The 17,599-nt window shown below is 32.8% G+C and overlaps 1 protein-coding gene across 1 annotated transcript in view; it reads right to left on the bottom strand.

Moving 5' to 3' along the window:
- The window catches only part of ERBB4 (erb-b2 receptor tyrosine kinase 4), a 448,902-nt gene that overhangs the window by 290,377 nt on the left and 140,926 nt on the right, over positions 1-17,599 (bottom strand). Inside the window, exons 7-10 of the mRNA XM_049615240.1 lie at positions 17,230-17,356; positions 9,703-9,776; positions 8,701-8,791; positions 6,292-6,491 (exon numbers count right to left, since the gene is read on the bottom strand). Of these exons, the coding sequence (XP_049471197.1) occupies positions 6,292-6,491; positions 8,701-8,791; positions 9,703-9,776; positions 17,230-17,356 (492 nt within the window). The remainder of the gene's footprint in view (positions 1-6,291; positions 6,492-8,700; positions 8,792-9,702; positions 9,777-17,229; positions 17,357-17,599) is intronic.

The raw sequence follows: 17,599 nt of genomic DNA, 5'->3' as shown, positions 1-17,599 counted from the left end.
TATGTTTTACTGAAAAGTGTGGCAAGGTTGACTAATTTCCCAGTGAAGACTGGCTGTGAGGCCCATAGCACAATTCTCTAACATGGTCGCCATTGTTGGGAAACGTACATTTACCCAAGATAGTATGGGCTGGGCTTGGAATGTGCAAATTAAAGACAAAAATAGGGGACTGAGAGAAAGTAAGAAAATCAGCAACCTTAGCAATATTTTCTTAAAACAAGGTAAACATCGGGGCACCTGGGTGGCTCAGTTGACTGAGCGTCCAACTTAATTTCATCTCAGGTCATGATCTCACAGTGTAGGGCTCTGCACTGAGCACAGAGTGTGCTTGAGATTCTCTCTCCCTCTCTCGCTGCCCCTCCCCCTCTCAAAATAAATAAAGAAAAATTAAAAAAAAACAAGGTAAACCTCAATTTATAATTGAAATTCATTTTTCTATAATATACAACGTATTAGAGGTGATAATGATGACAATACCAATGGGATTGTGATTTTATAGAAAGTCAACACTACTTATGATGTCATAAACACTAAAATGCTTACTATTTTGTAGTTATTGTCACTCTCACCAGAGTAAAACAAAAGAATATGTTAAGCAAACATTGTATTTTTCTCCACCAGTGTTAAATACCCTTAATTCCCTACTCATTAATTCTTTGCCCTGATTAAATTCTGGACATTCAGTGATTCATCAAAAAATTGGATCATGTTGCCATTCAGAGGATTCAGTTATTAGCAATTGACTATAGTTTCACTATTCCCTTTTTCTAGATGCATGTCCAATGAGAAGGATTTTATAACTATCACATTTCAGGAACACCAAAATCATAGATAAATGTAAAAAAAAATCATAGATAAATGAATAAATTTATATTCCTTTTATATTCTTTGTCTAAAAAATCTACTCCTCATCACCAAATATTTATCTCTTGAAACACTAAACTAAAATTAATATTTTGTGGATATTTTTATAAAGCATGAAGTCTGTTACTTGTAAAGCTGATTTTAAAATGTTTTAATTACAAGCGTAAAGAGGGAAAGTATTTAGAGGAGTCTCAAGCATAGACCTGTTTTATCCATTAAAGATCTCAGGAGGCCATTTTTAAATTCTTCAACATCTAGGCTTCTAGTGACAACTCTCATTTCTTCAATATCTGCCAGTGGCTTATGCGCTACTTGCAAACTTAAAACTCACCACCTTGATGATGTGAACTGGTTTTTTTTTAAAAAAATGAGGCCCTTGATATTTCTCCTTTCTTTCTTTTTCCCCAAGAAGAAATGTTTCATTAAGTAAAAAGTTAAATATTGCATCTTTACACTATGTATTTATATGTATTTATGTACTATATAATCTATTTTAATAAGAAAATGTAATTGTATAATAATAGTTAGCATATATATAGCACTTGTTTTGAAGCAGGCATTCAGTGAAGTCAGTACTATTATTAACCCCATATCCAAATGGTAAAACTGAGGTTCAGAAATGTTAAATAGCTTACCAAAGACCAAACATCTAATAAATAGTTTTCTTGGGATTAAAACCCGGGCCATTTGGTTCCAGAGTGTGCTCCTAAATGTGATGCTGCACTGGGTATGTTTCAGTAATTCAGGTTTTCTTATGAAAATCCATCATTTCTCTTTGTTTGGGGGAAAATCAAGGTGAAATGGAGAGCATAGATTTTGAAACTAGACAAATGCTGGGTTCAAATACTGAATATGATTTTTAATAGCTCAAAACAGTGGGAATATTATTCAACTTACTGATCATCTGTATAGTCACCTGCAAAATAGAGATAATTATACTTTACAAGGTGGTGGTAAAGATGAAATTAAACTATACAGATCAAGAGATAGAGCCTGGCACTGTTTTGTCATTTAGCTGGAATACTGCAGGAACACCTGGGTGGCTCAGTTGTTTGAGCATCTGACCCTTGATTTTGGCTCAGGTCATGATCCCAGGGTCATGGGATTGAGCCTATGTCAGAGCCTGCTTAAGATTCTCTCTCTCCCTCTGCTCCTCTCTAGCTGCCCCTCCCCCCTGACTTCTTTAAAATAATAACAACATATATTGCAGACACCTGAGATCAGTAAAGGAGAGATGAATTATTAATAAATTATGTTTGAGGGGTGCCTGGGTGGCTCAGTCAGTTGAGCATGACTTCGGCTCAGGTCAGGATCTCACATTCTGTGGGTTCGAGCCCCGCATCAGGCTCTGTGCTGACAGCTCAGAGACTGGAGCCTGCTTCAGATTCTGTGTCTCCCTCTCTCTCTCTCTGCCCCTTCCCCACTCGTGCTCTTTCTCTCTCTGTCTCTCAAAAATAAATAAACATTAAAAAAATAAAATAAAATAAATTATGTTTCATCAGCATCCTAATCAATTAAGGATTTAAAAAAATCATGTTACACCAAAACTTCTAGATGCATTAGAAATTTCAACAGAGTGTGTAGTATACTAGAAATAAAAGACAAAGACAATGCCAGGATCATAAACATGAAAAGAAAAACAATCTATCCACTTAACTAAATAAAAATATAAAATATTTATCAAAAGGCAATTTTTTAAAATTACCTAAGAGAGGGAAAGTTATACATAACACATTCAAGAGATAAAAATTTAATATACTTAATTTGTGATGAGGTCTCTCAAATCCAAAGGGAGAAGACCAACTCCAAGTTGAAAATAAGCAAAACTCAGACTGACTAATTTACGAAAGAAGAAAATTGAAATGCTCTGTCAGCTAAAAAATTATAAATTTAAAAGACCTCTTTTTCACATTTCAGATCACCAAAATTTAAAACCATAGATAATACCCAGTGTTACAAAGAGCAGTGGAAAATATTATGTATAAAACATTGTTTAGGAGAAGTGTAAACTGACCTATCACTTTTGAAAGATGACGTAGAAAAATACACCAAAATTTATCATATGTTACCTCATTTACACAGGAATCCCACTTCTAAGTGTTTAGCCTAAGGAAATAATTGTACTTGCAAAATACTTTATGAACTAAGATCCACATTATGGCAGTGCTAAAAACGTAAAAAATAGAAAATAAATGACCATTAATACGGCAATTATTGGCTAAATGTATTTATATGTATCTTTTTAAACAATAAGAACGCCACCATGGAAGATGCTCATAATATATTAGACAGAGACATATGGCTGAAGACCATTTAAATCTATATGTTATGATACTGTTTCTATGTGAAGAGATATGCTTCACTACCCATATATCTATAAACAAAAATTACATATTCTTTTTCCATGTTTTTACTGTTTGGAGTTCTAACAATGATAATTAGAAAAATAAATGTAATTTAATTTTGAAAAGTTAATTATGAATTTAGTTTCTCTTGTTTATGTTTAGTTTAAGTGTATATGTACAAATATTTTTAAGATAAAGGTGTATGAGTTTAAATATAACTCAGATTTTGAAGGGTTAATGTAATATAATCTCTTTACTGTTTATGTTTTAGAGTTAAATTTTATACTTAGATATTTTAAGAAACTTCAAACACTTTCATTAACCTACCCAAAAACTTCTTCCAACGAGCACTGTCATTTTGCTCATGCTATAGCCATACAAATGAAGGAGACAGAAAATGTTCTAGCTTTTCATATCCTAGAGTTTCTCTCAGTCTCAATCTCTTCAAACTATAAAGTCTGCTTTGAAATTTTTGACTTAAAAGTGTAAGATGGCTCAAGCCACTTTTACACTGTACAGATGAGGTGAAATTTTTCTTTTATTGTCATTACTGTTTAAATCATGTTGAACTCCAAAAACAATGTTAAAAATCAAGGCTACCTTGTCTTTTAAGTTACCAAGCCAATGCTCAAATTTAGAGGATTTTATGGTGACGGTGTATGTATGCATGTGTGTGTATTCTAGGGATGTGTACATGTGTATGTGTTGTGTGTGCATATGCATATGTATGTGTGTACCTTGTGGTGAATATGTGTGTGTGCTCGTGTATATTGTATGTGCAAAGCCTATTAAGAGAGAATATCTTAAAAATTCGATACGTGCAGTGCATTTAAAATGAAGCAAATATTTAAGTTTTCCCATTTGCAAATAGTACTATGGATGATGAAAAGGCTGTAATCACAGGTGGGCAACCCCTGTAGGCTCAAGGTAAACAGCAGCAGCATCACCTCTCAAGTCAAGTTTATAGGGTAATTACATTTCTGAAAATTCAGGATCCAGTGTACTGTTAGACTGAAATTCAAATCGTGATCAAAGGATTTCATGCAAAACTGTTTACTCTAAAATGTTACAAATGAAAAAAAAAAAAAAAAGAATGCTTAATTTTATACTAGAGCACCATAAAACTGCTTCTTCTAACTGCTTCCTTTCTTCCCCAAACTGAAAAGTCAACTCTAAGAGCACAGAACAACAACAACAAAAAAAAAAACAAACAAAAAACAAAACAAAACAAAACAAACAAAAACGTTCATGGTCTGAAAAAAGGATAAACTCAGTCTAAGAAGTGTAATACTGAAAATTGAAAAAATGTTACATTTTTAATTTATTGTTATTATTTACTTTTTGGTTGCTCAAAAAGCTTAGAAGTCTTAAAGAAGTATGGAATAATTACATATTTTACCTTATTTTGTTTTTTTACATTTTTATTTCTTTTTGCATGTTCTTCTTTCCGTTTGCTTTTTATTCGGCTTTATGAAAGATAAAAAGAAGTAAATGTGGGATTTGCAAAATGATTAAATGGGTGAAAGAGGAATGTGTTTCTCTGATTCTTTTATGTTTTGTTCAGGTTTTCTTGTTTTCCTAGTAGTACTACTGTTTTATTTTATTTTGTTTTTTAAATGAAGTAGAAAAATAGGAGACTATAACTATAATCCTAATTTAGGGAAATAGTTAAAAATTTGTGTTGAAGAAGATTCTATTTTACTTCTGTGAATAATCTATTTTGTCTGGGTCATGTACAAACACACATATAAAAATATGGGATAAGAAGCTTAAGTATTAGAAAAAAACAAGCTTTATGTTACAAATCAAAAGGTATAAAACTATGCAAAGAATGCAGGCTAAATAAAAGGATAAATATTATTCAATAAAAACATGCATATTTCGATATATAATAAGATTTTACATTTCTTGATTCTATGTGGAACAGAAGAAACAAAACCTCAGGTTGCAATAGGTTCTTTTCTGCAAAAAGTATTTTTAAGGGTACAAAACGGCTAAAATGTGAGTTCCTCACAAATTATGTCATATTTTATGAATTCTGCCACCCTGAACTGCCTTAAACACTTTCAAAAACAAGGTGGGGTACTCATAAGTAAAGTCATTATTTAACTTGGTAAACTGAAATATATAAGCCTCTTGAGAGTTCATATTTTTTTAAAATGTCCTTTACTATTCATTCACTTATAAATATAACTTTGTGACTGTTCCAATGATCAGACCAAACCAATAAGACAACATCCAATAGCAAAATGTTTCTTAGGGGTTGTGATTTTTAAAAGGACTGATGCATTATGACCACAGTAAGTATATGTATTTGTAACAGATCATCTAAATTCTGAGTCTTTTTATTTGATATTTATCATAAGTAAGGCAGACACACATGCTTAGCAGTGGCGCTTGTAGGATGTAGAAGAAAATAGTACTTAGTAGAAACACACAGAAGAATTAAATATTAATCATTGAAATATCAAAGTTTAAGATAGGAATGTATCATTATATATCCATGAAAACATTATTTGCTTCTGTGTAACAAAGAAATGATGGAGTGAATCAGTAAGTGGCAAAATAAATGAAAAAAAGAAACAATGAACTGGCTACAGAAATGCATTTATGAAATGAACTTTCTTGACAGCCTCTTTTACACATTTCAGAACACATCTGCATTTTTGCCACCACCCCCCAAAGAGTAAATAGTCTGTTATCCCATGATACCAAATTCACTGAAACCAAAAAGCAAACAGAAAATTCAGTAGGGCAGATTTCCACAAACTGATCACGTCCAAAGAATTACCCAGGATGCTTGTTAAATATTTAAAAGCCCCAGTTCCATTTATATCTATTGAATCTAAATCTCCACAGGAAGGTTCTTATGATTGGGCAAGATTTGGAAGCACGCAGTATGTTATAAAAATATTCAATAGATTATAAAAAGTCACCCTATGCTGATTAACTACCCCCCTTCTTAAAGGTTGAGAAAAAGAGGGAAACAATCCTGTATCAGTTATTTTTAAGTGTTTGGTCCAACATAAAATGGGAGAAGATGTTCAAAGTTTCTGTTTTAACATCCAAATAATGTACTTACTACAGTTTTCAGCTTTTCTGTTGTCCCGGATCACTATTCTTTGGTTGATAGTGCTGAAGAGTGTTGTCCAATTAATGGTATGATAATAACATAGGTTGCTGTTGTCAGTAATATAGATGTTTCCTGCACTGATTTCCTTCAGGGACTGGAATTGTAGAGAAGTGATGCCCTGTTGTTTGAGGATAAGCAAGGAGAGGCCACTAAAGAGAGGGAGGGGGGAGAACAGAACAATATTTATATGTATATATTAATAAATATTTTCTGGCCATGACTTACATTCTTGAAGTAAAATAAGGATGTTACATCTTACTCCAAAAAGAATGCAAATAGATCATAAAAAAGAGGTCAATAAACTGTGACCTGAACATTATTTATTTACATGCTATATACCAAGTTTCAAAAGTAATCATTTGACCCCCAAAAGGAAAATGTTCATTTTTTAGAAGTATAAATATTAATGATATCTGTATATCTATTTACATACTTAGTATGAGTATATCTGCTCACTATTTTCCCCACTATCCCCTAACCAAATAATTAAGAGCATCTGGCTGGCTCATTTGAAGGAGCAAACAGCTCTTGATCTTGGGGTTGTGAGTTCGAGTCTCACATTAGGTGCAGAGATTACTTAAATAAATAAAACTAAAAATACTAAATAATTAATAAATGTTTATGGAATGATTGTTCATCTACCTAAAGTAAGACCTTAATTCTACTCTATTTAATAAATTTATATATGCTTTCAGAGGGTAAATATTGCAGAGAATGACCACAGATATTTAGCTTTAATTTATACCTCAGAAACCAAAGTGTAATTGTAATAGTTGAATAATGTATAAGTAAGGATAAGGGACATTAAAAATTGAAGAGAAGAATGAAATTAAGCTAAAAGTTAAAAAAAATACTCAGAAGGCTTGGACAACTGGGGAAAGCATCTCTAAAAATTAAGTAACAACTATAGTGTGGAAACAAATTATCATTTCAAGGAAATTGTTTTAACATAGCCCACATTTTGTAATTAAGTTCCTTTTCCATTCTCTAAAGAATCATGTATTTCCCACATTTAAATCAACTAATGAACAATATTTTACATTTTGGAGATCAAAGCTGTCCCCTTTTGTTTTATTTATAAATCTAAATATACTTTGCTGTCAACTCAGCTCAGAAGTTTTTCCATGCATGTGTGTGTGTGTGTGTATATATATATATATATACACACACATACACACATATATTATACATTATACATGTATATACATATACATATATTCTTATATCCATATCCATATATATATATCCATATATATATTTGCCTTGAAAATAAGCTGATATATATATATATATGTATATGTATATATATATATATATATATATATATATATATACTTAGTATGTGCATATTAAACTGAGATGTAATTCATTCTCTGAAATCTGTGCTCTCATCTTGTGCTGTTTATTACAGTGTGAATAATGCTTGACAGATTTTTAACATTTGACTCAACAGATAATAAAAGTTGGTTGCATATAGCATTTGAATAGACTGTATCTCTCAACTATGCTTTTTTATTAAGTACTTTTCCCCTTTATAGTGTAAAACCTCTTACAGATATACCAGTTTTAATAGAAAAAATTCAATAATATTTCTGTGAAATATTATTACAGAATATTTGATGATAATATTGATTTAAGGCATCTTTCCTTTTTAAGCAGAAAAAACTAAATCCTTTTATGTAAATCAACTTTTAACTGTTCATAAATAAGAATCTCATACAGATGAAATCTGAAATAAAATAAAGCAGTGCTTTAATAAATATTAACTTGTTCATTTTTACTATGTGAATAAAAATATTGATATTGGGCCTTTAGAACAGTGTCCTTCTGAGCCCTGATTGTTCTGTCCACTTTTAACCTGCATTGCACTTAGACTGGTGAGCCAAATCCTGAAATATCAGCCCTGTGATACATGGTTCAAACGCTGGCACCAGAAACAGAACAAGAGCCTTCTGGTAAAACAGCATGTGTAACCCACACATGTAAGCCAGTCCCAAGTCATCCAATGCCATTTTTTAGTTATAATAACACATGTTTGGAATAAAAACATTTGATTTTATGGGGTCCTATTATGTACTCCATCCTACAAAACACTAGTAATTGTTTTAAGTGATAAGGAGTTGAAACTCAAACTGTTTATTCTGCATACTTTATTTATTTGTTTATTTATTTGGTATCCTCCATACTGTAAAGTGCAGTCGGGGTATTTATCATTAGGCTTACCTTTGGAATTAAAAATGGAAACCAATATTTGTAGAATAAATATAAAATAAAGGAGGCTGAAACTGTGACATACGTATGCATGATGCTACTTTTGAAATATGAAATACCTGTATCTCTGAACATATATACACCCACCTGTAGAGTACTCTTCCACCAATGGTCACCAGGTTAGAAAAAACACTGAAGTCAGTCATGTTTGGAGGCCATGACTGTATGTTCAAGAAACCTAAAAAGATAAGGGCAGTAAAAAAACAAAACAAAACAAAACAAAACAAAAAAACCCCCCAAAACTCAGAATATCATTGCCTTAGTAACCATATTTAATACTGATTATTCTTGAAATATGGTTAAAATGTATCGAAAGATAGGAGGTAAAAATAAAAACACTCAATATTCCTATTTTGAGTCATTCTATCTCCTATTTTTTCTTCCAAGATTGAGGGCCTTTCTCAAAATTCCCGGGCCAACAATACTCCATATAATGAATATCAAACTAATGAGCCAAAAATCTAGGTTTCTCAGACATATGGAATCATAGAACTATACATATTAAAAGATTTCAATTATTCTTAATTTGAAACATTTTTCTAAAATCAAAATACTTAGTCCAATTAGATAAAGAGAAAAACACAGCTTTTAATTTCTCTGGAAATCCTTTCCTACTTTACACTTATAACACCATTTGTCTACATTGCATCCTAATGCATTCATGTATATATTTAACCTTTCTCATTTAATTTGCCATTCTTTGACATAAATTCATATCCAATTTATGTCTATGAATCCCCTATCAGCTAGTATATAACAGCCCTGAACATATTAGGTGCTCAATAAAATATGTGCTAAATGAACGCTCCATGTCATCCGTGCCCAACAGTACTTGTGAAAACTAAATAGCAAAACATGGATTCAAAGACCAGTTGACAACAAAAAAGTAACATAAAAATTTCAAGGATATTTTATTTTATAAATTCCATGGGCTTTCCAAATGTGCACAGATAACATTTCAAATCGCATGCATTTTTAAAATTAGAATTGGCCTTGAAAATAAGTTGATTTCAATATCATGTAATATTTTCAACAAAACACTAACATTCACAGAGTTCCTAGCACAGCAATCACACTTTTAAAACTTACCTGTTATCTCTCGAACGGTCCGAAAGACATTCAGTTTCTCTGGGTCTATGGCTTCAATTGCATTGTAAGGGTCCCTAGCGAATCAAGAAGAGACACAGCCAGATTTTAAATTACATAAAGGAGTGAAAACGTAAGAAATTGTGACTATAGTTATTGCACTCAAATTCAATTTTAAGTAGCAAAGGGAGCTTAGCAATGTCTTGTCCAGTTTTCCACACTACAGAGGGAGAAGGATTAAAAGGTGCTTTGAGGACCTTTTTGATGATATGAGCTCTTTGTTGAAGGCTCTTCTAGACCTAGAGGAATGGTCCAGGTTGACTATCCTAAAGAAGCCTCCAAATGGAACAAATCCATTTATAAACAATTTTATTTCATTTTTCCTTTTAAGGTTGTTCTTAATTAGGAAAAATACACTCTGTGAATAACTTATGGTGAGGATAACTGCCTTTTGGGCTCCTCAAAGCATTCTAAATTGCTAACAGCACCTACAATTTCATTAAATGTATATTTAAAAAAATGAATTCAAATTTTTCTTTTTTGCTGTATCCTTACATTTGTTAGTGAATTTTTATAACATTGTATGAAAGTTACTCTTCATAAGGATTATTTAGAGCAGTCTTGTTCTTATCCGGGTTATTCATATTTGCTTTCATAAAAACAGGAAATATTTGCTTCCATATTTATGAATCATACTAACATCTGAAATAAAATTTATAACAAATTTAATAATATCCCAAAGGTGTAAATTTTGGAGATTTAAAAAATACCATTTCCTAATGCATAAATATATTTTGGCAATTAATGTTATTGACATATAGATGCCCAGTCTTTTAAAAATATGAACATAAGATACCTTTTAAAATTAAATATTTAATGGATTTTTTCAGAAGTTTTCTTCTTAGGAAGATGCCTTTCATGTATAATATACTGAACATTCAAAATAATTACAAACTTGAATCTTAAACATAAACACAATACCAAACATTTATCAGTAATTCAAGTAATACCTTATGCTGTTTTAAGGAATACATTTTATTTTTAAGTTTTATTACTTTGAAAGACAACCTGGGAAATCCTGGGCAAGTAGAGACCTCATATCACTATATACCCTTCAGAGAAAAATTACATTCATCGACCACTTCTCAAAAAAAAAAAAAAAAAAAAAGAAAAGAAAAGAAAAAAGAAAGCAAATCTAAGAACAATGAACAGGTTTTCTTAGAAGCATGTATCCACCTGTTGCAATCAACTGAGTTTTATTCTTGCTGTGTACATCTGTTGTTTTACATCTTTGAGAACCTTCTTTTTTATTTGGGGAGTAAACAATTGGATAGAATGATATATTGGATGCAGCCTTAATAGGGCTATCAATCAAGGTGCTCCACAAACAGGCATATGGTCTATCTTAGGAATCTGAGTCTGAACCTACAGACATTTATTCATCTTAGCATTAGAGCCTTAAAAACACTATTAGCTCCAGTAACCTTGATCTCTGGAACCCCATTGTACTGGCTCTCTCAACTTGGTTCATCTGGGTATGCTCCTATACCATGAAGCATCCTATATCTTAAAAAACAAACAAAAAACAAACAGGCAACTACAGAAACTCTGCTTGATTAAAAACAGTTTCAAACTAAGAAGTGCAATTGACACAACGTAATACTAGTTTAATGGGGAGTGTTATGGAAGGCTTGGAGAAACACTGTAGTTCCCCCCATAAGTCGCACATAATTAAGATTTTCCTCAATGTGATATGAATGTCTCTCAAAAGCTTAAAGTCTAAATTAAATGTTCTGGTAAACTTGTTCTATTTATAAATGAAGATACATTGAATGAGTAACTATGCTTTTGCTGAATATGAAGCCAAAAAATTAGTTCACCATGGGGGAAAAATCTTGTTGTTACCATTTTTTAACATGCAGAGACTTCTGTACATAGACATATCAGATCTGCAGTAGAATAAGCTTTCAACATTTGTTCTCTGATGGAAGGCAGTGTATAGAACAGCTCTGGTCATATAATCAAATATCTTGGCTTTATTGAGAAACACTCAAAATTCAGGGCAAGCACACAATAATGGGGTCAGTCCAAACCTATACTGAGAACACTTCTAAGTTGCCAGGAATGAAATGAGTTCTGGAATGTTCATATGAAGCCCAATGGACCACAGAAATTTTATATACTTAATTTGAGAGATTCAGGACTCTCATAAAATAAGTTGACAGAATCCTGCTTACCAACTTCAAACTACCTACAGGGAGTTGCATCTTATAGCCACTTGAAATCCATAGTGCTTTAAAATCAAGAAATTCCCTAGCTAAATTCAGAGCCATGTGAAAGAACATTATGTCCACCCTGTCATTGTATTTGGTGATCCAAAATAAAGCTCAGGACAGAGAGAAACATATTTTTACAATTCCACTGAAATTGCTTTATTTTTCACTAAACCCATTATCTCTTTTCCATTGTTTATCATCATGATACTGTATTATCTAAGCACTTTGTGTCTGTGTCTCACTGTGACACAGCATGAACATGCTTATTTGGTGAGCATTTTGTTACTCTAAGTACATGCACATGACCATTGTCAAACATGACAAAAGATGAAAGGTGAACATTCCTATGGATAACACTGATCACAGGTTTGCCTGTGGTTCCCATTCTAAATAAAAGAGCAAGAGTGCCTAGTCTATAAACATGCCAATTAAGTTTCTTGAGTTCTTGAGACACCTGGGTGGGGCAGTAAATTAAGTGTCTGACTCTTGATTTAGGTTCAGGTCATGATTTCATGTTCATGAAATCCAGCCCCGAATCAGGCCCTGTGCTGAGTAGGAGCCTGCTTGGGATTCTCTTTATTCCTCTCTCAGCCCCACCCCCCAAAACTAAATAAATAAAAATTAAAAAAAAAAAACTTTATTGAGTTTTTTTATATATTAAAATTTTAATTGACAAATTGACAGTAAGCTTACTTATTGCAGAAACTTGTTTCTGAAAAGTATAATCTCATCTAGTTATGATTTTTGCCTATTTATTTTTTTAATTTTTTTTTAACATTTATTTATTTTTGAGACAGAGAGAGACAGAGCATGAACGGGGAGGGTCAGAGAGAGGGAGACACAGAATCTGAAACAGGCTCCAGGCTCCGAGCTGTCAGCACAGAGTCCGACGTGGGGCTCGAACTCACGGACCACAAGATCATGACCTGAGCCGAAGTCGGCCACTCAACCGACTGAGCCACCCAGGCGCCCCTTGCCTATCAGTTTAAAGAAATACCTTAGCTATTTTACCCAAAGCATACATGAATTTAAATTAAAAAAAGAGAGGGAGGGAAGATTGAAGGTAATAGGAATTGAGGGAAAACATGTCTTTAATTTACTAGAAGGTTTTTACTTAAAGGACTCCATGTTACTCACATTTAAAGTCTCTCTCTACATGCACACATTGTATGCATGAATACACATAATGCCTGTACGTTTATAAGATGTCTTGGGCTTACTGAATTAACTTTGTATCAGTACTTTCCTAAGATTAAGAGAAAGGCTTCAGAATATATGTTTCATACTGGCATGAGACTGGGAATGAGAACTATCACATATCACATATATATTTGTCCTGGAAATCCCTTATATATTATAGTTGAGACATAACAATATTAATTATAATGTTAATATTAAAATATTCCAAGCTATGTACTATTATTAAGAAGAAATAATAATCTTCTGAACTAAGGGATATGACTTATTGCCATGAAAATAACTTTGTCTTTATTTGTTTTTCAATAGTCTACAAAATAATCTGTTACACTGTATGTTGTGCTATAAACTGGATATAGTCATTGAGATTTTTGTTTAGCACTGCCTTCTTTGTTACTTTCTTTCTCTCTCCCCTTTCCTCCTCTCTCTCTCTCTCTCTCTCTGTCTCCTTTTTTTTTTGTACCATTTAATGTTTTACAATATGCCAGGTACTTGACTAAGCACTTAAAAATAATTTTTGTTTTTAAGCCCTACAACAACCAGAGAAGGTAGGTATTTATTTTAATCCCTACAACAGCCAGAGAAGTTTATTTAAATAAACTCAACTCTCAACTTTACATAAGAAACTGAGCATTTGACATATTATGGAAGCCACATACTCAGTAAAATTGTCTACAGTGGAGATTCAAATCAGTCTAGTCTGGATCAAGTTACTGAAGTAGGAAATTTAACTCTTACTTTCTGAGCTCATTTTTTAGGAGAGGTTTTGTTTACCATTATATTTTCAATCATGTGAGTCAATTTTCTATAATTCATTTTCACCCGAATCAGTTAGCAAGGTTGTTTCCCTTGAAAGTCAGGATGCATCTAGTATTTTGTAATGATTCTTCTCATACATTTGTGAATATATGGCATCTATTGTGCAATATATGTTTTTTATTGTTCAATATATTTTTATATCTTGACATATCTGCTTCCCTTTTTTCCCATTTCTTTATTAATATTTACCCTATTCTAGATGTTAGGTCATTCAGGATATGTAAAACCATTTTACAATTAGTATAAATCCAGTCTTTTGATAAATATGCTCCATAAGGAGCCAAAACTAAAATAACAATTCCGAACTGCCCTAGATGGTCTTTTAAACCTCCCCATGCATGGTTTATCTATAAGATTAACAATCAGTGGGTGCTTTTGTTGGTTTCATTATCCTTCTACACTCACAGAATTCTTGCTGTGGTTCTCAATGGGGGCAATATTACCCTACTGAAGGGAAGCTGGGACATTTGTAGAGGTGTATTAGTTGTAACAGATTAGGGGACACTACAGGCTTTTAGTAATAACCCCAAGCACCAAAAAATTAAATGTCCTTCACAGCAAAGGTTTGCCTTATGTCTTGAACAACCTTAAAATGTCCCACCCAATTAAGGACTCATGTGCACAAACTTCATAGTTGATCATACTTGGTGTGTAATTCTGTATTCATGTTGCCTCTATTTCAGTGATATTTAATTCCATCTTCCCCTTGTCATATAACAATATGTCTGTTACTTATTACCTATTTCAGTGGTCAGCTGTTCCTCTGCTCTTTATTTCCCCATACTTCTGGCACAAAATGACTTCTGTTCTTATTTCTAATAAATCCAAACTTTCATTACAAAGTAGAAGCTGAGCATTTTCCTATCAATACACATTTTATTATACATTACTTTTGTTGTATTTCTTCTTTAAATTACAATTGGAGAATTATAATCACTTCATAAAATTATTGATATAGGTAGGCTATATTATCTATGATTTTTATTTCAGAATTCAAAAGGAAGTATGAAAATACTATGTATAAGATGGATGTTGCACCTGATTAGAACAAAAACAACTTTTCTAGTGCAATTTATGACATTATATTTTCCAATATTTCCCCACACTGATGGACCTGAGGCCAATTCGTTTATTATGCCCATGTTAAAGCAGGCAACATGAATTAAGTGGGTATGTCTTCCTAGTTCTCAGAAGATGCTGTTAACATGATATGATCTTTCATTCATGGTGATATGTGCTTTTGAAAATAGTTACAATGAGGATATATTGTTTTAGTAAATGTCATACATGCATTCAATTATATAGGTGCACTTAAATGCTGACCCAGGTCTCCCACCCAGTAGGGCCACGGAGGTGAGGACAGCAATGCAAATGGGTTCGAGGGTCAGTAGCAACTATGGTAAGTTTGGTTATCCCATCTCAAAATGGCTAGAACTGGGGCACCTGAGTGGCTCAGTTGGTTGGGCGACCAACTTCAGCTCAGGTCATGTTCTCACAGTTTGTGAGTTTGATCCTCACGTCAGCTCTGTGTTGACAGCTCAGAGCCTGGAGCTTACTTCAGATTCTTTGTCTCTCCCTCTGTCTACCCCTCCCTTGCTCACACTCTGTGTCTGTCTCTCAATAATAAATAAACGTTAAAATTTTTTTTTAAATGGCTAGAACTACACAGCTCCAACAGATTGTTGCCATATAGGAGGATGTGCAAAGGGTAACCAAGTCTACATATTTTTAATGAGAAGTTAGAAATCTTGATGATATCTATTTATTTTGTAAACATTGTTTGGGCTGGGGCAGAAAGTGTGGACATACCATTACAGTATCTGGCATGAACCCATATTAAAAGCTACATTTTAAAGTAATGGTTTATGCAATAAGATCTACTATAATTTATTTGTATGGGAAGAAATACTTTGTTCTATTTCTCTCACTTTTCCTATTTGGACACATTTATCCATGATGTGTTAAATTATTTTGCTTCTAGAAATGATGTGATATATGTTTAGAGTTAAGATTTTGAATTGAAATATGTGAGTAATATTCTTTATCTGTAGCCTGTAGCACTAATATTTAGGGATTAAGAGTAATATAGATAAATAGATAAAATATAAAGTAAAAATATTGACACTTTTATTACAATTGAAAAAATACAAACTTGGTTGTTTTCCCAGTTAAAATCAGCAGGTGGTTCTGTAATGAAGGAGCCAAGAAAATGTTACAATTTTTATTGCTAAAATGAAATTCATTTAATAGATTTCATATAATAATACTAATTTCTTAACCTAAGGAAAGAGAAAAAGATACATCAAGGCAAAGAGAATTTCTAAAAGTTTAAGAGAATTTCAACTTACTGATTTGTTTTCTATGAGAGATTTTTTTTTATTTTTTTTTAATGTTTATCTTTATTTTTGAGACAGAGAGAGACAGAACATGAGCAGGAGAGGGGCAGAGAGAGAGGGAGACACAGAATCTGAAGCAGGCTCCAGGCTCTGAGCTGTCAGCACAGAGCCTGACGCAGGGCTCGAACTCATCAACTGCGAGATCATGGCCTGTGCTGAAGTTGGACGCTCAACTGACTGAGCCACCCAGGCACCACTCTATGAGAGACATTTTAAAAGAAACATTAAGGGAGCCTGGGTGGCTCAGTTGGTTAAGCATCTGACACTTGATTTTGGCTCAGGTCATGATCTCATGGTTTGTGAGTTCCAGCCCCACATTGGGCTCTGTGCTGGCACCATGGAGCCTGTTTGGGATCCTATCTCTCCCTCTCTCTCTGCCCCTCCCTGCTTGTGCTCTATCTTTATCTCTCTCAAAACAAATAAATAAACTTAAAAAAAAAAGGAATATTAACTTATGTTTCCTTGAACTAATCAGTTAGAGTCTGAATGAAATTCCTCACTGTTCCCATTGATACAGTTTCCCTAAGCATATCTAAAAATATGTCAAGCTTTCTGAAATTTGTAGATTTGAGGAGAATGTCCTACAAATACATTTTAATAAATATATAAATGTATATTGTCAAATATAAGTAGTTACTAAACTCATAGTCTGAATATACCTCAAAACTGTGGTTTTTACTATCACTGATGGTAAAATCCGGCATTTGACTTTGCTGAAGAGGAGCATTAATGTCGGGCAGAACTCATCTGGGTCAAAAGGAGTCAAACAGACAAAGCTAAATAATCCTTTAAGCTTTGTTTACACTTTGTAAAATAATTTTCTGCAAAAATTTAATACTGACCCATGAATACCAGTGACAAGGAAGATCAAATTCCCATTGATTTTGGTGCAGTTTATGAATTTGTCAATGTTACTGGAATCCACGGTCTGAGCTGACATCAGTGATCCTGTGCCAATGCCATCACAAGCTGTAGAAACAAGACTCACAGTCAAGGAGGTGAGAAACTTTGATCTCAGTCAAGAAATCATTGCATTTTTATTGTAAAATAACCATTTTTCAATTATAAAATGGGAAAAAAAAGTTCATCATAAGAAATAAACTGTTTTCTAACATAAAATAATCATTCATTCATGCAACATTTACTGATGGGCCTACTTTAAAATATTGTCCCTGCGTTATAGTCTAGTGACCATGACTCATAAAAATCATA

Source organism: Panthera uncia (assembly GCF_023721935.1).
Source record: "Panthera uncia isolate 11264 chromosome C1 unlocalized genomic scaffold, Puncia_PCG_1.0 HiC_scaffold_3, whole genome shotgun sequence".
NCBI classification, from domain to species: domain Eukaryota; kingdom Metazoa; phylum Chordata; class Mammalia; order Carnivora; family Felidae; genus Panthera; species Panthera uncia.
The sequence above is the reverse complement of the archived record's forward strand: the minus strand, read 5'-3'. Positions and strand labels throughout refer to the sequence as shown.